The following is a 24,755-nucleotide window of genomic DNA, read 5'->3' as shown; positions in this document are numbered from 1 at the left end:
GTTTGCCAAATGGAAGATCGCGATGGTTGCTTCACGAGGTTGGCCACATAGAAGATCGCGATGCTCCCTATGCCTCGTTCTTCACACGGGAAAATTTCTGCTTCGGCGTGGTCCCGTGTGGCACTAGTCAGTTTTCAGAGGGCTGGCTTCTTCCCGGTCCGAAAACGAAAAGAAAAACCCTGTGAGTGGTTTCCTTTGCGACACTCACAATGTGGGCTACCGCATGGTCCGAAACGCGGATTTCACGATGGCATTCACCCCGTACGTTGCATTGACAGGTTTCGTAGTAGCGTTAAAACACTGTCCACGCGGTAACGCGTTGCACTCTCCTTAATATTTCGACACACAGTGTATGTATCCGTGTGCGTTATACTCCAGTCCTGCGCTGCAGCACGATGATAACAGGGACGTGATGAGCTGAAGAGGTGGGACCGTGATGTGCGTTAGCAACGACGGTTGTCGTTTTCTCTCCTCAATAGCCATGCACTTAGCACTTGTTGCACCAATCACGACACTTTTCACGACACACTTCAGATCACGTCGGGGTCACCAATTTGTAGGTCTCTACAATTACAATCTTTATTTCGTGTACAGGAGAATCGTTTTGTTGCGGTACACAGGAGTATTCAGAAAAAAGAGAGGGCTTATCCGATCGGATGATCCTATTTATACCTTCTCTCTCTCTCGCCTTACGCTCGCGCGCCTATTCTTTCTCACGCACCTATTCTTTCTCGCGCACCTATTCTTTCTCGCGCACCTACGCACTCTCGCGAGGCTACGCATTTCTCGCGCTCATTATGCGTGTCCTGCCCGACTCTCCCGTTATTTGCTAACCTCTCTAACTATCTACTTGAGACCCTAGTTAAGCCTTAACATCACAGACCTCAAGTGATGGGAAAAAGCCGTCCTTTTTAACTCTCTTATTTTGAACAGGCGAACACCACAGTACAATTCATATCGGGTGATAATTGTACAGGGTGCATCGGGCTATGTCGAACAGGTATAGGTGTGTTTGTGTTGGTAAGTTCAGGACGATGGTGAGACGGCCTTTGTGGGAGTGAGATAAACTCACGCACACCGAGCCCGACCGGCCAAGATCCTGCGGTAAGTGCTATATCTCGAAGAGCAGCGATAATTCTAACCTTAAAAGTTAGTGAACTAACCGAGCTAATGGTTGTTCCCGCTTTCAGCAAACTAAAAGCGATGACGTCCGTGGTGTCCAACTGTGATTTTACCATCGACACTACCTGGTCAACGGTGACGGTTTTAGCTAACTTAGACAGATGTAGCCACATATAGTTTGCTCTTGGTAGTTGTGACACGGTTGGGATCGACGTGGTGGTGGTATCGGTTCCTATTATTATTGGTGGTAGTGAAGGGCGATTTCTTTGGTGAGTATTGTCGGTGTCTGTATTTACAGGGTATAGTGGAGCATTGTCAACAACAATGGCTTCCGTGGATGCAACAACGTCACGGAACAACCTTCTACGCTTTCCACTCGGGAGGGCATCTGGGGGCGATACGTTGAAGCGTTCGCTAGGAGCTTGGTGAGCCGCGGCAAAACTGGCAAAGCCCTCACGGATTTCGTGCATCACAGGCGGGACTAAAGCAGCTTTCATCACCTCGACAGCGGCAGTAAGAGCCGCCTGGAAGCCGACCTGCATACCCGTTGTTTTAACTGCTTTACTATGTGGGTTGCCAAGAGCATTCGAACACCTTACACAGCTCCAATGAAGAGATGCCGTCCGTTTTACCTCTTCGATCACAGTGAAAGGTAATTTAGTGCACGCTGAGTGATATACAGCATCACAGAACGAGCACATAATACCACATTCAAGCGATTCAAGTGGCACAGAGCAGTCACAGCAAACTCCCTCCATTTTAGTTGCCGTTGCAGATAGATGCCACAGGACTCAGGAACAAACGCAGGAATACAGCAAAGTCAGGAATGGTTGTGGCGAACAATTGAAGGCAGGACTACCAGAGACAGCTTATGTCACAGCTAAGCGGCAGTTTGACGAAAATTAGGTCGAGACAACAAAATAATTCACGAATTTACGCGGAGCACAGTGAGAAAACACACTCAGTCGTCAGCTGTCAACTGTCAACTGTGTTATTTTAAAACTTGTTGGTGGAGGGTATATCATAGTATATATGTAGGAAATAGGAGACAGTTGTCAGTAGTCAGACAAGGGAAGTGAGACGAGTGTCAAGGAATGAATTTAGGATCACCCTGTGCTGATGTCAATCGAACTGACGACGCAGTAGGTTTAGCTAGAGCGAAACATTCACGCGGGAGAAGCCAAGCGAAGCAGACGAAAGTGAATAAGTGAACTGTAAAACCATCTCTTTCCGCGTACCCTCTTTTCTTCTACGTTCTACATGGGGGCTCAACCGGGATGAGGCTAAGCAAAGTGATGAGTTTACAGTTATGAAAAGTTGCATAATGTCTTAAAGTTGATAAAGTTGTTCATGTCGTAATGTTGATAAAGTTGTAAAGTTGTTAAAGTCGTTCAAGTCGTAAAGTTAGTAAAGTTGTTAAGTTGCAGTAGTGGTTCGAATTGGAAAAGTTGAATTAGTTGGTGTTTCATCCGATGTGAAAGTGTGAATTTGTGCCGAAAAGTTGACGTTGTGACGCATAAAGGTTGTTAAAGTTGCGATTGTGACGTTGTAAAGTGTGTTTAAATAAAAGCTAAAGTTGTGCAAAACGTTAATGAGAAAATGGTGAACGCGTTGATTGCAGCGATGGTCGAAGACCATACGCGGTTGGGTTTGGTGAAAAAATGTGAAGAGCGTGAATTAAGTACGATCGGAACAAAAGAGGAGCTGGCCGCACGCGTCGTCGCGTATGATCGAGCTGATGTAGCTGATTTTGCGGATGCTGAGTTGCCCACGGTTAACCGAGTGCAACCATACTCCTTGCGCGATGTCGAAGATGGTGTTGATGCATTTGGCGCCGGATCTACGCAAGTTGTGCGCGCATGGATCAGAAGTTTTGAGGAGATTACGATGGCTGGAGGGAAAGAGGATCAGAAATTTATCATGTGCCGTAAAAAGTTGACCGGAGTCGCACTTGGTTTTCTAAATACGCTGAAAGGTGTGACGACATATGCAAATCTACGTAGGGCGTTGATTAACGAGTTTGCTCCAAGTGTGCGTGCAAGCGACATACACAGGCAGCTATCGACGCGTCGCAAGAAAAAAGTGGAGACCGTGATATAATTTGTTTACGCCATGCAGCAAATTGCGCAGCAAATCGATTTAGACGAAGCCAGTCTCGTAGAATATGTGGCAGATGGAATAACTAACGACGAAAAGCAGAGGTCAATGTTCTACGAGGCAAATAATATTAACGAACTTAAGGAGAAAATACGTTTGTTCGAGAGAGCGGCGAACAAGTTTCAACAGGAACGCCCAAAAGTCGTCGGGCAACGAATTCCGGATAAGTTAAAACAACGCCATTGTTTCAATTGTGGCAGCGCTTCTCATCGAGTTATCGAATGTCCAACAAAACAAGAGGGTCCGACGTGTTTCAAATGTGGAACAAAAGGACATTGCGCAAAAGATTGTACGACAGCGCAAGGAAGAAGACCGCATTGTTACGCTTGGGGCGAAGTTGGGCATGTTGCTGCACGATGCCCGAACAACAGTAATAATAATAGAGTTCAAACAATGACGAGCTCATTTCCAATTGTGCGTGTGTCAGTTGGAAACCAGTTGTGCGAAGCGGTGATCGATACGTGCAGTGATGTGACGCTGATGCGCTGGGATTTGTTCCTGGAATAAAAACTCAATTGTAACGAGTTGAAACCGTCTGCACGGGTAATAAAAGGCTATGGTGGAAAACAAAGCAACGTGTGTGGTGAGTTGACGATCCGTGCTACCATCGATGAAGTTGAGGAGATAATTCGTTTCGTGGTGGTACCTTCGAATTCTATCGACACCAAAATGCTGATAGGAATCGATGTGCTCAAAAGGGTTAACTACGTTATCACAAACGGTCATGCAAAGATAACAAAGCAACAGGAGGAAGAGGAAAACCCCACGAGTGTGATGATCGTTGGGTGTATCGTATAGTTTGTGAGAGTCATCAAGAAATAGACGCACCGTCAAATTATCGTCGCGTGATTTGTGATATGGTGAATAATTATGAACCAGCAATGATTTCTAACGTTGAAAGTGAGATGAAAATATTAGTGAACAAAGAGGAAGTAGTGCGTACGTTGCCAAGAAGAATAGCTCCGGTAGAGAAAGAGGTGGTAAGGAAACAAGTTCGCGAATGGTTAAATGACGGAATAGTTCAGCCATCGCGAAGCCCTTACGCTAGCGCAGTTGTGGTTGTACCGAAGAAGGATGGATCTCACCGTGTGTGTGTGGATTATCGTGAGATGAATAAGAGGATCGTGCGGGACTCTTATCCGATGCCCAATATCGAAGACCAGATTGATCAGTTGGCAGATGCTCGTGTGTACAGTGTATTAGATCTGAAAAATTAGTATTTTCACATCAAGGTGGAGAAGGAAAGTCGCCAGTGCACATCTTTCGTAACAACGGATGGGCAGTATGAGTTTTTACGTGCTCCGTTTGGATTGTGTCTCAGCGGCAATGCGTTTGGACGCTTCATCGATGCAGTACTTCATGAGTTGATCATAGACGGCACCGTGATGGCCTTCGTAGATGACATCATCATTCCGTCTCGAGACGAGGAGCATGGTTTGGCGTCTTTGCGGCGAGTTTTAGAAGTGGCACAGCGGGCAGGACTTCACTTCAATTGGAAAAAGTGTTCGTTCCTCAAACGGCGTGTGGAGTATTTGGGGTATACCGTCTATGAAGGTAAGATTGAACCTGCTCCCCAAAAAATAGAAAAAGTTAAATATTATCTGCAGCCACAAACGGTGAAACAGCTGCAGTGTTTTTGAATTTGATGAAGAGGCAAGAGCAGCTTTTGAAACGATTAAAGAAAAATTAGTGGAATCTCCAGTATTACACATTTTCAAGGCGAGTTTGGATACCGAATTGCATACTGATGCGAGTAAAGATGCTCTGGACGGCATATTGTTGCAGCGTTCTGAGGAGGATGGTTTATTACATCCTTGCTATTATTATAGTAGGTTGACTAATAAGGCCGAGAAAAATTATCACTCATTCGAATTAGAATCGTTAGCCGTTGTGGAATCCATAAAGAAGTTCAGGTGTTACTTGCTAGGTAAGAAATTTAAAGTTGTGACCGATTGTATAGCGTTTAAACAATCCTTAAACAAAAAAGTTCCCAATGCACGAGTGAGTCGTTGGTTTGTAACGTTGTCCGAATTTGATTTTGAAGTAGAACATCGTTCAGGTGATGACGCTCTTTCAAGAGCAAACGTACTGAAAATATCGGCAGGTGTATGTGAGAAAATAATACAAGGACAATTGCGCGATGAAGATCTTACGGCAATTAGGACGGCGCTTGATCAGGGCGAAGAAAGAAAAGGTTTTTGTTTGGTAAATGGAGTACTTTATAAAAATGAGAATGCTCATAACAAAATATGTGTACCTCGAGCAATGAAGACGGGTATGATAAGAGAAGTACACGAACGAGGCCATTTTGGGATCAAGAAAATGAAAGAACAACTAATAGAGGATTATTTTATTCCAGAAATAGAAAAGAAGATAAAATATTGTATTGATAACTGTGTCCGATGCATAGTGAATGACAGAAAACGAGGCAGGGCAGAGGGAGAACTTCATCGAATACCGAAAGGAGAAGTTCCGTTGGATACTTTTCATGTTGATCATATTGGCCCTATGCCATCTACCCGCAAATGTTACAATTACATTCTTACCGTTGTCGATGCGTTTACGAAGCATGTTTGGCTATTTGCTACCAAAACTACTAGTGCGGAAGAGGTTATAAAAAAATTGACGATTATATCTGATACGTTTAGAAATCCGCCAAGGATAATTTGCGATAGAGGATCTGCTTTTACCTCTGGTTTATTTACAAAATTTTGCGAAGAAGCCAATATAGAATTGCATCACAATGTTAGAGGAGTCCCACGAAGGAATGGCCAAGTAGAGCGTGTACACCGCATAATTATCCCTACATTAGCGAAGTTGTCGTATGAAAATCCCGAAAATTGGTTTAAGTTTGTAAATAATGTTCAAAAGGCAATCTAACTGACGACGCAGTAGGTTTAGCTAGAGCGAAACATTCACGCGGGAGATGTCAAGCGAAGCAGACGAAAGTGAATAAAGTGAACTGTAAAACCATCTCTTTCCGCGTACCCTCTTTTCTTCTACGTTGCACATAAATAATATATCATATAATGTATTTTGTAGAGGGTAAAGGTTAAGGATGTATTAAATAACATTTTCAAAGAGGGTATATCATAATAAAAATATAAAATAATTTTCATTACACAGTTACAAGGGAAAGATATTTGTTTAATCTACAGGCAACTTCATTGAAGTTTTTTTAATGAACAGATCAGCACAAACTGTCGCATGTACATGCTTTTAATAATAATTGTAAAAGTTAGTGACAAAACCAAGTGATTCATTTCATGTTTGTTGATAAAAGTATCAAGTATTATGTAAACACAATTATTTTTGGTAATTTGGACCTATTACTACATTTTAACGACAATACCAATCTTTAAACAAATTATCCAATCTACCTGAGATCCATAAGTAGTGTAACATCCAGTAACACAGTTATAACTAAAATTTTAGAATAGTTGATTGATCGTATGGTATCTTTTGATCATTCCGTACAAACACTAATCTCCAACATCTATTTTTTTTTCTTCTAATACTACTCAATGCGTTTCGCATCCCATACGAGGATACATCGAGGAAAAGCTATCCCCTTACGTGACAACTGCGCTTACTACGGCATTTCATCCAGCCTCAACAGTTCCGCTTGTTTTTTAAATAAGAGGTAAGTTAACATTTATTGTTTCATTTCTACAATTTACTTCTTTTACTTTATATTCAGTAATAATGCAATATTATCACTTTTGTACAGCTCTTTGGAACATTGCTCATATCAAGGATTTATTTCATAATTCTATATAGTGCATTTACACAACTCTAAGAAGTGAGTATTATTGCATTTGAATTCTGTTTTGATGTTCTAATTCTAATTAAATAGTTTATCTAGATTATAATAGAGCTCCCACTAATTTTAAGAATGATAATCTACTTATCTTCTACTATTTACACACTACTGGATCTCGGCTTATGGCAACTAGACTTATTTATGTATTTGTTTCGTTTTAAATTATCACTATGATTTGATTTCAGCTGAATCCAATCTTTTAATGTCTTATCTGAGCAATTTCCTACTAATTCTTGTATAACTAGTACTTTATTTTTGTATTTACACAACGGTATTTTATCTCCTACTTTTGCTTTTCCTGTCCACGAACATTGCAATAAAATGTTAGGCCCTAGGATTAAGTGAAGAGCTTCACAAGCACGTTGTTTAAAATCGCCCTCTGCAATATTTTGTTTCACCCATTGCACAAATTCATCACGGTACTTTTTTTTCAGCATCTCCTGCAGGGTATTTATCTCCTCAATGGACTCCACTGTGCAAAAGGTTGGCAAAGGGGTTTTATCCGTGAGGTTCAAGCAGGTGTTTTGATTCGCCAACAGTTGTTGCATCATCCCGGTCAGAACATCGAGCTTGTTGTTCATCACTTCGTTCTGGACCTTTAGCTGAGCTACCATTCAGCGTAACATCATACATTCTTTTGCCAAATCAGTTGGTACTGACACGTTGTTGTTTTTGTCCTCCATCTAAAAAAGTTTGTTTTATAGATTTGTATTTAAACGTATCCTATAAGTATTGTCTTACCTTGTGTATCGACCAAATCTATATCGACCAGTTAAGCTTTTTTTGTCAAACAATGAGAGGCTCTACACGAAGTGAATCTAGTGAACAATACGATCTCTTAAATTCTTTGAATTCAAACGTGACATTTCATTTGGCCCCGAAAGAAAATTGATATGACAACTACATACATAAAAACTCTCGTACCTCACCAATACATGTAAATCAAGGTCGCGTACATTCACACGCAAAAGCCTGTTCTCATATCCTCTAATTTTACCCCCAGTCCGAACGAAAACGTCTTCATTTTTTTTATATTCCAAGGTTTGGTGACACAAAATTAGGGAGTTGTATGCAAATTCGAGCACTTGTTTGTCGAGTGGGATTGAGCGAGAGGCTGACAAGTTTTCAATCGCTTTGCGCAGCGGGATAGTATGTGCCGTTAGTTCAACGTTATCTGTTATGGTCATCAACCAGCCATGTCGCGCACCGAAACTGTTCAAATGAATGGACTTTGCATCAGGTCAGGTGAGAATAAAGTGAAGCAGATATAAGATTAAAAACTATTACAGCGGAAAATTGAACAATAATAGGCATAAACACTCATAAACATTAATTGATTTATTTCTCATGCAATATATATGTTCCCAAAACATGAATTGGACAGTTCGTCCCTACAATTTAGCAACACATATTCTCCAATATTATCACAAACCAGGGCCTAACACTAATATGTCTCAAAAAACAAAAAAGGAACACAAAATCATTACTTTTTTATTTGTATTGATGCTAAACATTACTTCTGTCATGTCTCATATTGTAAAAGGTATTGTAAGATTCGATCCCTGTTTGGTTTGAATTTAACATAAACAATAGAGTTATCTAACATAACAACAACAGTTTGGTAATTTATGATTATGCATCCGTTCCGTAATTATTCTGAATTCAACTAACTGATTCTTATTGCACATCTCCCATTCATCACAACATATCTTTTTAACTTATCGATCGTAAAGAACTAAAGGCTAACTTTCATAGTTAAATATTTTCTTTGAGAAACCGTGAGCACTTGATAAAATTTATAAATTAGAAGCTCTAAAAAACAAAATTATGAAATCAGCGCAAGGCAATTTTCTTATATTGATTTCTGGATTTTTAAAGATTGGAATTCGTCTACTGGTATTGGTTCGTATATTGCTCGTAACGTTTTATTGTCTGTTGTATATTGTAATTGTAACTGTAAATATTTAAAATATTTAATATTGATTGTTCAATAAAATATTCAAAAGCATAAACAAAACCATGTTTCATGTATCTCCTGCGTCTGAAATCAATTGTTGGTAGTCATTAATCTCTCTTTTAATCTTAGCATCTACTTACTGCTATGGAAGGGTGAATGCACACTTTCATAAGATACATCTGCGTGGAAACCCTTGTCATCAGCAGTATATCGTACATTTTGAACTCGGCCATCTGGCAGCAAGGTGTGATACTCACCACGCGTTACACCGTTGTCATGATTCTGTATGTGACCGAAATCATTTCCTGTATGAAAATCGCGTACTCTGTAACCGAAAGCATATCCTTCGGAATTCTGAAAGATGTACGTATGATGCATATTAAGTGCGTTACGTCTGTGATTTAAGGCTGGGACAACTACACAGGTTTACTTACTATTCCATCATAATGCTCTTTTCTGGAATCGTGATAAGTATGATGCTGTTCCAGGTGATGGCGCGACATTGATTTATCGTTAGGAGAGTCAGGTGGACTGTGGCCTTTAATGTGGCGATATGTGTTTGTTTCGTGACCAGCTTCTGCTTCATTGAATTTCTGATGTTCTGCTATTCTAAATTTTATTGGTTTCTGCGATCCAACAACATTTGCTGCATAACTAGCAGTTGCAACAGCAGGCCCTATAAGTTCAGATTCGGAAACATCTGTAGTTTCTTCCTGAATCGGCGTATATTCTTTCTTCAAATCAAATTGTAAATGAGGATCTATTTGCAATGCGTGATGATAATTGTCGTCGTAAATAATGTTTGATTCGTGATTGACTTGTATCGATCGATAACTCGGTCGAAATGGCTTTGGTCTCATAGTGGATGTTTCCGGAAATGTTACTGGAGCTGTGCTATCTTGCGGTCGATGCTGTTGGTCATTTTGTGTCATTGAAAGAGGCGTATTCAATAGTTGATTTAGTCCCTTTAATTGCGCGTTTGGTTGTTGTCCAATTAAAGCGGATAAGGCTGCAATATTCCCTTGAGAAGAATTGAGTTCATTCATTTGTACTGAGGATGGTTGTTCTGTCTGAAATATTTGATTATTTTTGTTACTATCAAAGTAATGTTGTGTGTGAGATTCTTCTTTATAATCAGGCACTAAAAATTTCATGTTTTGAAATGAGTGAACTGGTTCTTCTACGGGTTTACGATGTCCATATTCGGCTTTGGTTGGTATATAAACTTTGTCATAGGTGCGATTAATAACACTTTCTTTCCTAGGGTTTGAGATATCCTGACCGTAAGAGATCGAAATGCTAGGTTGCATTGTTATTTTTGTACGCTGGTGTTTCATTTGCTTTGATACTGGTATCTCTTTAATAACGTACTGAATCTTTGGTCGTTCTTTAATGATCACTTCTTGTGGAATAATTGATACGGATGTTCTGTAACTGTCAAGGTCAGATAGAGCAGCTGTTTCTGTGTTTGATGAAGTAACAGGGGAAAATAGATCCTGTTGACGATGATAACCTGGTGAAAGATCATTCATCTTGCTTTGTTCGATGGACGGCTTGAATGTGTTTACATACTGTGAACTTACGGCCAGCGGCGAGAGTGGAACCTTCTGGTATAATCGTTTCGGTCGTTGCAAATCAGAGAAAGACCACCAGGCTTTTGGGATACCTTGCAGGGATGAGTCTTTTGTATTTTTTAAATTGATGGTGTCCGACATCGTTCCCGATTCTGTTTCCAATGGGCTGCTTGAAATAATATCGGTTTGACCATTTGATGTTTCTTCTACCACAGGCTGCTCAATATCTGATAGGTTAATATTTGGTTTTGGCGTTGTAATGAATGAATTTTTAGTTTTCGGTTTTTTATCACCAAAGAAGTATTTTGATGTAGATTGCAAAGCTGCTGTTTTCAAAATCGTATCACCGCCTTTTCCATTAATGCGCTCATTTGCTTTAATTGCTATGTCTATGGCTTTTTGTATACCAACAGGAAGATCCTCATAATTGGCACTTTGCTTTTGTTTTTTCCCTGTGATTTTAATGCGTCGAGACTCTTCAGAGCTCATATCCCTAGCATCATCTTTATCCATCGGTTCTATACTCTCCCGTTTTTCCTTCTTACTTGCTCCATTTTTCTGTACATTTGCCTTTGGACGTTCGAATGCTTCATCAAACACCTTTCCACGTCTGTAAATATCCGATGACGTAAAGGGGTGTCGCAAATTTTCTGTTGCATTTGCTTTGGCGTTTGCATAGCCATTATAAGTCTTGGCATCTTCCAATTCGAATTTAACGTAATCGCGTGGATCGGGACTAGCTGACCGTCGGTGTCTAATACTTGTCGTTGAATTAGCGTTATTTTTCAATTTAGAAACTACTGCATCACTCAAATCAAATCGTAATATTTCTCTTGGAATTGGTTCCATTCGTTTCTCTTGTTTTTCTCTTTTTGTTCGAGATTTTGGGCAATGTGAAGCGTGTAAAGGCGAGTCATAGTTAAAAGAGTAAGCTACAGCATCCGACAATTCAAACTTGATCATTTCTCGTGGAACAATATCTATCATTTTTGAGTTTCGCACAGCTGATGGAAGATTACCCAATCGTTTTGTACGTACTGATGCTAGTTTACCCATGTTTTCGATACGAACACGGTCATGTTGTTTCTCTTCTGAGTTTTGGTATCGTTCATGAGCAGCGGTGTAAGCAGCGATCATTGATGCTTGTTGAAGTGGTTCTTGCATTTGACGATATTTTTTCCTCAAGTATGCCTTCATGCCCTAAAAAAATCTGAATTATTATAAATATCATCAACCCATTTCTAAAACGTTACAACGAATCTTACGTTCCAGCTTTCCGTTGTTGCCAAAAAGGATGCATTTGGACGGCCTAGTTCATATACATCTTCGAACACCGCGGCAGGTGATCTACCAGCCCACACTGCCAAAGGTAATAATAAAATCAGCTGAAATAAAAATTCACATAAACAGAACATTAAAATAATCTTCGTTTTTAATCATATGCTGTTATCAAGGGTTTCCCACGATGTATTGGTAGATTCCCATTTTTTATGTGTTCGCACGATTTTTTGGCTGATTTCCATAAGTTTTTGGTTAAATTGTATTGATAGCCGGTCGGGCGAGACCAATGAATTATGGGAATGAACCAAACATCTACGAGATACGATGAATAAATCGTGAAACGAGCCTAAAAAAATATGGGAAGCGACCAGTAATTTGTTAGAAACCCCGTATTTTGATTATTATTATTATTATTATTATTATTATTATTATTATTATTATTATTATTATTACTATTATTATTTTTGTTATTATTATTATTATTATTATTATTATTATTATTATTATTATTATTATTATTATTATTATTATTATTATTATTATTATTATTATTATTATTATTATTATTATTATTAATATTATTATTATTATCATTATTATTGTTATTGTTATTATTTTATTAATATTATTGGTCTTATTATAATTTTAAAAGTATCATTAAATTATTTAAAACATAATTAAGTGAAAAAAGTCATCTGGCTTTCTAGAGCTTCTACAATCATAGCAGTTTATCACATATATCGTTTTAATTTATCTAAGATCCAGACTGGAGAAAAAAAAATGCAGGACTTAAAAATAACAAGGTGAGAAATAAATAAATAAATAAATAAATAACATACTTTGTGTTTATATCAAACAAGACTGCGTTGAAGGCTTTTCACCGCGTGCTTAAACTTCTACTGAAAGTGTTATTTGTATATTTGTATATGTATTAATTAATCGACGGACTTCATAACCCATATAACCAAGATACCGAAAACGCCACCAATTTTTTGTACTAAAAATCCAGTTGCATCAAACAAAGCTAAAAAACTATCAGTTTGGTGGGTTAAGCCACACGGCCACAGAAGCAGCCACTACAATGTTGTTGAAGTCAGATTTTTATGCAGGGGCAATTTATTTGCTCAACATGTTTCACCTGTGTTAAAATGTTATTTAATTGTGCAAAGGAAGCAATCAAACATTTGTGTTTAAGTTGGTTTGTTGTAAAACATTCATGTGTAATATGTGTACATGTGTGTTTGTTTACTTGCGAATGAACTCTTCCATTTCGCTGGTCAGTGCATAGTTTATAGACTAATAATATTGCTGAAGTTGAAGTGCAGTGATGTAAGTGAATGAATTTAATCAACCGAGGAATTAAAATCCAGCATATTGACCTTAGCCAACCCTTTACCAAACTTTTCCTCAAAGCATTTTTGGAAAAGTTGTGATAAGGGTGGGCAAGATAAATACATCGGATCGGAACTGGCAGCTCCGATTGTTCTAAAATTTGGTGGGTTCACGACTAAATCGACCACCACAAACCCACGTGGGTTTGAAGTGGTTTTACAGTGGGTTAAGGACGATTTGGTTATTTGGAAGGACCACTCGATATATACAGTTTACAATATTATTACAGCATATATAGTATACATAGTCTCACACATACGCACAACGATTACAAGGACGCTAAAAAGTCAGACGAGATACATGAAGAAAATTTATACTATACAAGAAATTTGCAACCGTCATGCCGGACTAACATGTCATGCCGGTTATACATGTAAAAAAAAAGTTCCACCGCATGTCCTCTGTGCGGAACAGTGTGTTCGAGAAATGCGCCGCAGATTCAGCATTGTATCCGATGAATTCAGGTATCATCAATCAGGGTTTTCAAGCATCATACCGCAGTCTTGGCATTGGCTAAGACAGAATGGGGAAGGGATCCCGCGGTCTTGAGATAAAGTGTGAAGCCCTGTATTGACTGTAGTGCCAGACCACCCGATTAACATTTCGTTTTTACAGACAGCCTCTGATATGGGAGCTCACAAGACTAAAAAACTAATACTAGATGTAAATACCCTAAATACTACAAAATAAAAAAATACTGTTAGAAATTGCCGCTCTAACTCGGGAAAAGTGAACAAAATGAATTTATTAGGTTGGCACTATAAGTGCACCAAAAATTTTTTTTTTTTTCATTATCATTTTCATTCATTTTATCGCTTATTAACTTTTGGATATTTTCTTGCTATTGCCCTGTTTACGTGGTTTCCTTGCCTTTTTATCTCTTTTCGCACGCACAAAACATCGCCTTGGCTGACAGTCCGTTGGAACCTTATAACGGTTTCCAACAAATACTAAAAGTCCTAAATACTCCTTTTTCAACCGAGCGTTTTGTATATCTCTGATTTGGACGCTGGGATCACTGGCTATGAAAAGGCAGATGAAGTATCAAAATAAGCGTTTCGATGGGTTCCTTCAGTTAAAGACCCATTCTTACAGGGTTTCTCAAGCTAGCTCAACATCGTAACACTATTTCAAACATTTCCAACACGTTAAACGATTGTCAACATCGTACATACAATTCGAATCCGTAAACACTTTTCAACTTGGTAACTCTAGGTTTTGAACGCGTAAAATCCCAACTCTAATCTGTAAAATGTATAATGGGTGACAAGACAGCCCTCATGTTCTGCAATTGTTTGAGTAGTGCAATAACATGCAATGCAATTAAAATCAACTCCATCAAACATCAATTATGTCATCTCATTTTTCTGTTTGTTATTTCCTCAGTAGTAGAGGGAGAGAGTAGAGTGAACAATTTTTGTTGTAAAACGCAAACGTAAATACATAAAATGGATAAACAACGTGAAAGTTAAGAAAGTCGGCAAAGATGAAGGCTGCTTCTCTAATGAACTCTGTGATTCGAATTATACCGTTGACCTTAGCCCTGAATGAAACAAAATCTCCAATATCCAAATATGCACTCTTGACGATTTGACCTCAAATGCTCAATTTGTCAAACAATATTAAAAAGCCCGAAAACATCGATGTCAAATCTATCATATCCAGAAAGACTCATCTAACATGTATATGAACTTATTTTTAAAAATGAATACATGTGTTTCAGAAATCGCTAAAAACTTTAAAAATTGTGCATAACATGTTTTAAAAGTTATCTTATTTTTGAAATTATTGAACTTATTTTATTGGCATCTTATAGATAATAACATATTTAACTTTATTGAATCAAATATGCATCAGTTGCTCACTTAGCCATATACATTGTAATTTTTAAATCTTTCGGTTTCTTGGTCATATTACAGTCCTCTCTCTATTATGTTAGAGCGGATGGGACTGTCATTAGAGGAGACTTCAAATTAAAGAGATTGAAAGTGAAAGAGAAGTTCATACAAACCAGAAAGAGAAAGAACATAAGTTTGCAACCTTGACTGTTGCGGTAGGGAGCTGCGATCACGATTGCAAATTTGAGTATACTTCATTCCATAACCGTAGCGACAATTTACACAAATAAGAGGACACAGGTTTTCCATATGAAAGGGGGAAAAATGTACTTAAAATCAAAAAGCTATAGGCTTCATATTGAAATATTTCAAAGCTCCATTGAGTTTTATTGCATTGTATTGTGTAATTATACGTTCAACTATGAAATGAGCATGTAACTGTAAACTCCGCCATAGCAATATATTACAGCTAATTGTGTTATCACCTTACGTGATCTCGTGGTAATTACACCAGGTTTCACCTACGTTCGAATCTCGTTCCGTTTGAATTGAATCTTGTGCCGCCTCCTTTACGATCGAACGCGTGTCGGTACGGTTGAATTGAGTTTTACTACCAAGTCTATATTGTACAAAGATCAAGTCATCCAAAACATTTGATCAACAATCGTGAGAAAGTTTTGATAGTACAGTTCTTTTTCAGTTCAAGAAAAAGTATTATTCGTTTCATCGCAGCATGCATTGTGGATTTAGTTGTGGTGCATGCAGTGGTCTATATGCATTTTTGGTCATTTTCACTACGTTGTTTTCATTCTTTATATTTTTAGAAAGTTCATTAAGATTAACAAGAGCAGTGCCGAAAATTAGGACGAAATCATGTGTATCTCAATAGTACCAAAGCTAAGAGGCCAGTTTCCTGATCGTGGTCGGTTTTAAGTGATGAATTACTAAAAACCAAACTCCATGCCACGTTAATGAGATAGAAAAGTAGGTATATCAGCTGGGCTTATAGTGTTCTTGCTCATATATATAATAATATATCGATACACAATTTGACAGTTTGTTCCATAACAAAACCTAGTCAGCCTTAAAATTAAAACGGTATCTCTCACAAATGGTAGGTGAATTTGCTCAGGCGTAGCACGAATAGCGTAGCCAAACAACTTGCGTGATGGTTAGTTCTTATATTAAAACCAAGATCTGAAGGTTACATGATTCCAACCTAACATTTCCGTTGCAAAATCTGATGCATAGGCTACATTTATTAAATCCGTTCTGCCAATTAGCAAGGAGCAGTGTACCAACCGAATCAAATACAATATCATACTTGAACTGTGGAAAATATCAGAGTGCCAGCGCATACATCGTTTTGTTCCTTTCAACAGACCTCCAATTGTAATTAAATATCGTGTAAAATTGTGAAAATTCGGGATATACTTAGGAGTGAGTATATAGAAAAACCATCAAAGCATCCTGTTTGTCATGGATCTATCTGTTGTATCACCGCAGGACTCCACACAGCATAACACGGAGCGCAACATCCCCCGCTGCGCAAAGCGATCGAAAACTTGTCAGCCACTCGCTCAATGTAGCTAGAGAGCAAAAACCAATAACGATAAAGCGAGGTGAAAGGGAAAAGAGAGAAGAAAGAGAACGTGGGTGTGAACTATTTTTCGCCCATTATCATTTTTGCGCCAACACGGTCGCGTACCGGAGCTTTTTTGTCAAAAAGAGACATACACATACAGCGCGCTCTCTCGAAATACCGTAAACGCTTCAGTCGATCAAGAGATTCAATCGGTTCGTCGGACATTTCTGCTCGCTTTCTCGATCGGTTTCGGCGGAAAGCGAGCTAGAAAGCGAGCTCAAAAACTGCTCGATTTTGTTGTGCGGGACACCTTAAAAAAGGGTACCCGCACAACAAAATCGAGCAGTTTTTGAGCTCGCTTTCTAGCTCGCTTTCCGCCGAAACCGATCGAGAAAGCGAGCAGAAACGTCCGAAGAACCGATCGAAGCTCTTGATCGATTGAAGCGTTTACGGTCGTTCCAGAGAGCGCGCTGTATGGGTTTATCTCTTTCTGACAAAAAAGCTCCGGTACACGACCGTGATGGCGCAAAAATGATAGTGGCCGAAAAACAGTTCACGCCAACGTTCTCTTTCTCCCCTCCTTCCCCTCTTCCACATCTTTTCACCTCGCTTTATCATTATTAATTCCTGCTCTGTAGCTACATTGAGCGAGAGGTTGAGAAGTTTTCGATCGCTTTGCGCAGCGGGAGTTCACGCCAACGTTCTCTTTCTCCCCTCCTTCCCCTCTTCCACATCTTTTCACCTCGCTTTATCATTATTAATTCCTGCTCTGTAGCTACATTGAGCGAGAGGTTGAGAAGTTTTCGATTGCTTTGCGCAGCGGGAGTTCACGCCAACGTTCTCTTTCTCCCCTCCTTCCCCTCTTCCACATCTTTTCACCTCGCTTTATCATTATTAATTCCTGCTCTGTAGCTACATTGAGCGAGAGGTTGAGAAGTTTTCGATCGCTTTGCGCAGCGGGTATTCCGAAGATATAAATCATCCAGAAACAACAGAAAGTATTAAAATGAGCGAGAAATGAAACACAGATTAAAATGGTAGTTATGCGTTATGCTGCACACTCCATACTGATTAAGTACTTCACCAAACCCAAAATCATGCCTCGACTTCAATCAACAAAAAGAAGAGGCATTGGTATGGCAACGCTCAGGAATAGATGAGATTTTCTATGGTATTACAAAGATCAAAAGATTAAAAAATAATCCTAATAAATAGTTAATTTAGACAACTTGGTGAAAAATGGCCTTAACCTATTTTACCAAGTCCATCAAAGGTGCTAGGGTCTTGGACTTTAGTAATTTCCTAAAGGGAAGGTCTAGACTGTTTTTCTGTAACCTGGAGCAACGTCCGCTGTATGAGTGCCCAATATTTCAAAAATGCCATAAATTCTGCATCCCGCTGCGCAAAGCGATCGAAAAATTCTCAACCTCTCGCTCAATGTAGCTAGAGAGCAAGAACCAATATTGATAAAGCAAGGTGAAAAGATGGAGAAGAGGGGAAGGAGGGGAGAAAGAGAACGTGGGTGTGAACTATTTTTCGGCCATTATCATTTTTGCGCCAACACGGTCGCGTACCGGAGCTTTTTTGTCAAAAAGAGATAAACACATACAGCGCGCTCTCTCGAAATACCGTAAACGCTTCAACCGATCAAGAGCTTCGATCGGTTCTTCGGACATTTCTGCTCGCTTTCTCGATCGGTTTCGGCGGAAAGCGAGCTAGAAAGCGAGCTCAAAAACTGCTCGATTTTGTTGTGCGGGATGCCCGCTGCGCAAAGCGATCGAAAAATTCTCAACCTCTCGCTCAATGTAGCTAGCCCGCACAACAAAATCGAGCAGTTTTTGAGCTCGCTTTCTAGCTCGCTTTCCGCCGAAACCGATCGAGAAAGCGAGCAGAAATGTCCGAAGAACCGATCGAAGCTCTTGATCGGTTGAAGCGTTTACGGTATTTCGAGAGAGCGCGCTGTATGTGTTTGTCTCTTTTTGACAAAAAAGCTTCGGTACGCAACCGTGTTGGCGCAAAAATGATGATTGCCGAAAAATAGTTCACACCCATGTTCTCTTTTTCCCCTCCTTCCCCTTTTCTTCATCCTTTCACCACATTTTATCGTTATTGGTTCTTGCTCTCTATCTACATTTAGCGAGTGGCTGACAAGTTTTCGATCGCTTTGCGCAGCGGGTAGAGAGCAAGAACCAATATTGATAAAGCAAGGTGAAAAGATGGAGAAGAGGGGAAGGAGGGGAGAAAGAGAACGTGGGTGTGAACTATTTTTCGGCCACTATCATTTTTGCGCCATCACGGTCATGTACCGGAGCTTTTTTGTCAGAAAGAGATAAACACATACTGCGCGCTCTCTCGACCCGCTGCGCAAAGCGATCGAAAACTTGTCAGCCACTCGCTCAATATAGCTAGAGAGCAAAAACCCGCACAACAAAATCGAGCAGTTTTTGAGCTCGCTTTCTAGCTCGCTTTCCGCCGAAACCGATCGAGAAAGCGAGCAGAAATGTCCGAAGAACCGATCGAAGCTCTTGATCGGTTGAAGCGTTTACGGTATTTCGAGAGAGCGCGCTGTATGTGTTTGTCTCTTTTTGACAAAAAAGCTTCGGTACGCAACCGTGTTGGCGCAAAAATGTTGATTGCCGAAAAATAGTTCACACCCATGTTCTCTTTTTCCCCTCCTTCCCCTTTTCTTCATCCTTTCACCACATTTTATCGTTATTGGTTCTTGCTCTCTATCTACATTGAGCGAGTGGCTGACAAGTTTTCGATCGCTTTGCGCAGCGGGAACCAATAACGATAAAGCGAGGTGAAAGGGAAAAGAGAGAAGAAAGAGAACGTGGGTGTGAACTATTTTTCGCCCATTATCATTTTTCGCCAACACGGTCGCGTACCGGAGCTTTTTTGTCAAAAAGAGACATACACATACAGCGCGCTCTCTCGAAATACCGTAAACGCTTCAACCGATCAAGAGCTTCGATCGGTTCTTCGGACATTTCTGCTCGCTTTCTCGATCGGTTTCGGCGGAAAGCGAGCTAGAAAGCGAGCTCAAAAACTGCTCGATTTTGTTGTGCGGGGAACGACCGTAAACGCTTCGATAGATCAAGAGCTTCGATCGATTCTTCGGACGTTTCTGCTCGTTTTCTCGATCGGTTTCGGCGGAAAGCGAGCTAGAAAGCGAGCTCAAAAACTGCTCGATTTTGTTGTGCGGGTGTGCATTGCGGTTGTGTATTGTAATTGGTGGGTGTTAGCATTTATTAATTAGTGTGTGACCTTGAGACGCTGTGGGAGAAGCTGGATTGGGATTCAAAGTGTTATCGGTGTATTGATGGTTTATTTTATTTCGTGCTGCTGCTGATGAGACCATTCGATGCCCGTGCCGGTCGAGGGTGACGAAGCCTATTTAAAACAAGCGTAGGAGAACGTCTAACACTAATCTAATATTTTTTTATTTGAACATGTTTGATGCTTCAACGACCTTCTAAGCATCATGTAGCACAATGTATAGTGGCTATAAATTTTTTTTTTAATGTGCCGAAATCTGTCTCGAGTTTTTGGGTCTCGTTACACACACACACACAGCGCGGGGAAAGTGACCGTTCACTCTATCATGTCGCGATCCCCCACCCCGCCCGGCGCTAGGGATGAGGATGCGCTACAAGATAGCTGAACCAGCCTTTCTTCCGATAAGGTAGCCGTACTCGCTCGTGCGGGAGAGGGGGGGGGGGGATTGGTGGTGGGTGCGCGCTCGCCTGCGCGCTTTCGTGGGTGCGTGCTTGCGTTCGCGCTTTCGTGGGTGTGCGCTCGCATGCGCGCGTACGTGCAAGTGTGCGTGCATGCGTGTGTGTGTTTGCGTGTGTGTGTGTGCGTGCGTGTGGAAACCCCAAAACGGTTTGATTCTGATGCGTACATTTTCATCCACTGCGACAACAAAGTCCGTGCATTTTTTATCTCGCTACCTGAGAGACAACACAATTCTGCTAGCGGATGCAAGTTGAAACAAAACTTGAATTGAATTCATACAAAAGAGGATTCTGGATTTGTTTATTACGGTGCGCGTATGGTGCTGCACCTGTCCGTCCAGAATCTGGCGGCTTGTTGGCTGGGCAAGCCGGTATCATGACGCCGAGCGACCGGCACTGCCTTGGAATGGGTTCGGCTCGGGAGGTTAATGTCCTTTGGTCGAGTGCATTCCGTGCATTTGTCGCGTCACATCGGTAGCCCGGCAGCATCAAAGACAAGCCAAACTCTTCCCCGGGCGTGGAATGTTATGCTAATTTCTTCTTATTATTATTATTATTGTTGGCGTAATAGCCAGCGCGATCATGCCGGCCATTTTAGGACTTGAGTACCACGTAGCCGGTTTGTCAGCCCTTGCTACGGCGGACGGTTCATACGTGGTTAGAACCCGCGACGGGCATGCTGTTACGATGTGCGGAATGGTGGCGCTGCCGCGGGACAGCTCCTATCTTGCGGGCAACTTGCATACTGTCACACTGTCTCCTACCCGATGCATACGCTGCAGGCATAGGGAAGGATGCACCTCCACAATAAAAAAAAAACACCGTCATGAACCAGCGGCGGATCTAACGGTAGGCGGACTAGGCGGTCGCCGAAGATCTCTAGTCTGTAGTATGCCGTATGTCTACAAGTGGACAGAGGCCTCGTAAAAAAATAAAACAACAACAACAAGTGGACAGAGTATTAGCGATAAAGGCCCCTGGAAAGATGGTCCTGTGGCTGGAGAAACATTTACCCCCCCCCCTCCCCCATGCCGACAACAATTTTAGGGCCTGTGATGATCGTAGGGGTCCCACTCCCTCCCCCCCCCCCGCGCCAACGATTTAAGTATACTGTTATATCTCCCAACAGCTGTACCCCCTCCAGTACCCCCTCCTCCCGGTCATCAGTTACCATTTACAGCGACCGTCTTTCCGCCTAGGGCACCCGATTCCCCTACTCCGTCACTGTCATGAACACCTTCCTTTCTTTGACCGGTCGATCATAACATTCCGGAAGAGCATACATTCGGCGACAGTTTTGCATACACACGCACACTCACACCCATGCGCAGGCGGCTTGGTATATCTGTGTAATCTACACCATACGAAAGCAAAAGCTTAGTGTAATAAAATTATGCTTTATGTTTAGCACGTTCAGTTCGATGGCAGGCCCCAGGGACTGCCAGTGAACTTTCCAGTATGCCGATTTTACAATCAGCTTGCGTTCTAGATGCCGGCGGAACGGAATGTTGATGAAAAACAGCGCCAGGCTGAACGTGCTAATGCGAATTAGGGTTCTGCCCGTTGCACAGCAAACCCTCCAGCGTGAGCTAGCGATTCCTTGGTCATTTTTACATTGCAGCGATTGAACTCATTGCGCTTTTTTGGTTTGATTTGTGAAAATGCAACTTCCTCGCTGCAATGTTTAGTAACGGCTTTTTAAGCGCCACAGCAACTCATGAGCATTGGCCACAAGCGAGAAAGAGATAGCGCTATGGAGGGAAAAAGCACGGACGACGGCTGACAGCGATTGGCCGTCTGACGCACCAACACATCTAAACCTTCGACAGCGCGTTCAGGCGAGGGGTATGAGGCGGAGCCAGGGACGGGTAGCTCGACTGGCTGCTTGACAAATTTGCCGTTGGAGGGAAAAAGAAGGCATGATAAAATTCTCCGAACGCCATGATTTCTTGCGTCGCTTTGCGCAGCGGGCGTTATTGGTTTTTGCTCTCTAGCTACATTGAGCGAGTGGCTGACAAGTTTTCGATCGCTTTGCGCAGCGGGGTGTTTGTCTCTTTCTGACAAAAAAAGCTGCGGTACGCGACCATGTTGGTTCAAAAATGATTATGGTCGCAAAATAGTTCACACCCACGTTTTCTTTCTCCCCTCCTTCCCCTCTTCACCATCCTTTTACCTTTTTTTGGTTCTTGCTCTCTAGCTACATTGAGCGAGACACTGAGTTTTCGATCGCTTTGCGCAGCGGGATGTGTTTGCTTCTTTCTGACAGAAAAACTCCGGTACGCGACCGTGTTGGCGCAAAAATGATGATTGCCGAAAAATAGTTCACACCCACGTTCTCTTTCTCCCCTCCTTCCCCTTTTCTTCATCCTTTCACCACGTTTTATCGTTATTGGGTTTGCTCTCTATCTACATTGAGTGAGTGGCTGACAAGTTTTCGATCGCTTTGCGCTGCGGGGTACTAAGACGTGGAAATCAATGGGATATATTAAAATACTATAAACTTCCCACCGGTTTCTACAGATTTCCATCTCACCCTTCATGATGTTCATCATTCCCACATCAGATGTCCATCTTATCCGAACATTTCAAAGCAGAACGAAAACAAATGTTTTTATTTCATGAAGAAAACATAAAAATCGATAGAAACTTTAAAGATTCAACACATTTTCTGATGAAACATGAGTTTAAGATAATGTATGCACATTTACATGGTCGTTATATTGATATATTCCCAGGTTTTTAAGATTGTACGTCTTTAATTAGCTTACCGTAAGAATATGTAAAATTCTGTTGTATAACAATTTTCGAGATAGATATTTAATATATGTTACTACAATTAAGATTCCATTTACAATTCCATTTATTCGAAAATACCGAATATTTACCTATTGAATATAAATTAACATAAATGGTTTTCCGGCATCTGAACCACTTGTTTCAATTAATTTTTTCAGAGTTTTAGTTTATCATAATTATAATTGAAAAATGTTTAGTTGAATTATAGAATAAAAAATTGGATAAATTTGATTTTTTTTTTCATAATTGTAATATTGTTTGTATTTGACATATCGTTAGATTCGAAGATACAGTTTTTGAATAGTCACTAAAAATTTTTTGGGATGCAATATATTTTAATTAAATTAAGTATTTTACTGTAAGTGTGTTATTACTGAAGGTTATCATGTACATTAATGTTAAAATGTCGAATTAAAATAGGTGGAAATTGATAAAACAGATATTTTAATATTATTCCAATAAGAAATAATACGACAAAGGTCAAACTTTATGATATTTTTACCAACAACAAATCTTATCTGTCATTTATGCATACATCTATCAAGCAAATAAAAAAAATACATAAACTTGCTCCACTACGAAACACATAACACATGCCAACACTCAAACATCCTACAAAATGAGTAAAATTGTTACCATTGATTTGGTTTAACATCATATGCATTTCGATCTCAGAAGTGCTATTACTTAATCCATTAAAGCAAATGTGTTGGCAATTTTTGTTTCTCTATCTATGCACATTATTGTTCATAACCTATCTTGTTTGCTTTACATTGATTACTTGTTGCTTGTTTATGTATTGAGTGCATGTGAACCATAATTAACAATCATAAGAAACCAGATTTTTTATACCTCTTTATAAGTTTTTTGACTTTCCATTTTACACTTGTTCACGATTTCTTTTATCATATCTATTGCCTTATAATTATGTTTGCTTTAAATATCATCTAGTGAATTATCGATCGTATGAATAAACAGGGGTAATTACTCGATTATGTTACCATTTAACCTCTTTTCTTTTTGGCATTTAATTTTATATGTGATATAATATCACACTAATCAAAAGTAGCTATGGTTTTTTATGATAATCTAACATAATCGTTACCTGTTGGACAAATTTACACTATATATGTTATAGATTCACTTACACAGTACTTCCCCATGTCCTGTATTGATTCTAGGTACAAATGGTCGAAGGTAGATATTTTCAACTGTTCTGCAATCTGCTTACTGCTATTTTTACTTTTGAAACAAAACTTATTTTAGTATTAACCACTGTTTAGTATAAGTTATGCCACTTTTACAACTAAACGAAATTTCACGAATTAATAATTTTTTACGTTTTTATCATTTCTATGGATTTATTTCATGTTTCTGAAAAAGTTATAGGTTAGAGGGAATTCGATAACAATAAATAACATATTCAACGAGTACACAAAAATCAACGTTAATATCAGTATCACTCAACGAACCGTACGCGTTTACATCCAAGA

At 40.0% G+C, this 24,755-nt stretch overlaps 1 protein-coding gene and 1 long non-coding RNA gene across 5 annotated transcripts; one reads left to right on the top strand and one right to left on the bottom strand.

Moving 5' to 3' along the window:
* The first annotated feature begins 849 nt into the window (after window positions 1-849).
* LOC121601142 lies at window positions 850-7,622 on the top strand. Its single transcript, XR_006006024.1, has 5 exons — window positions 850-1,104; window positions 1,191-1,774; window positions 1,886-6,922; window positions 7,010-7,081; window positions 7,537-7,622. It is a non-coding gene; the product is annotated as an uncharacterized LOC121601142 (long non-coding RNA).
* Window positions 6,838-24,755, bottom strand: LOC121601141. Of its 4 annotated transcripts, none has more exons than XM_041929936.1 (5): window positions 24,411-24,749; window positions 11,899-12,018; window positions 9,494-11,833; window positions 9,317-9,413; window positions 6,838-8,314 (listed from the first exon to the last, which is right to left on the bottom strand). In XM_041929936.1, the coding sequence occupies exons 1-5, from the start codon at window positions 24,423-24,425 to the stop codon at window positions 8,289-8,291; spliced, it is 2,598 nt and encodes an 865-aa protein (XP_041785870.1). In that variant the 5' UTR covers window positions 24,426-24,749; the 3' UTR covers window positions 6,838-8,288. The 4 variants fall into 4 exon arrangements, with proteins under 4 accessions (XP_041785870.1, XP_041785869.1, XP_041785872.1 ...); XM_041929935.1 differs by lacking the exon at window positions 6,838-8,314 and having other exon boundaries at window positions 8,416-9,413; window positions 24,411-24,568; window positions 24,735-24,755; XM_041929938.1 differs by lacking the exon at window positions 6,838-8,314 and having other exon boundaries at window positions 8,416-9,413; window positions 9,494-9,735; window positions 11,672-11,833.

The sequence above is a fragment of the Anopheles merus genome, unplaced genomic scaffold (assembly GCF_017562075.2).
Source record: "Anopheles merus strain MAF unplaced genomic scaffold, AmerM5.1 LNR4000033, whole genome shotgun sequence".
Classification (NCBI taxonomy): domain Eukaryota; kingdom Metazoa; phylum Arthropoda; class Insecta; order Diptera; family Culicidae; genus Anopheles; species Anopheles merus.
Note: the sequence above shows the minus strand (reverse complement) of the source record. Positions and strands in the feature narration are given on the sequence as shown.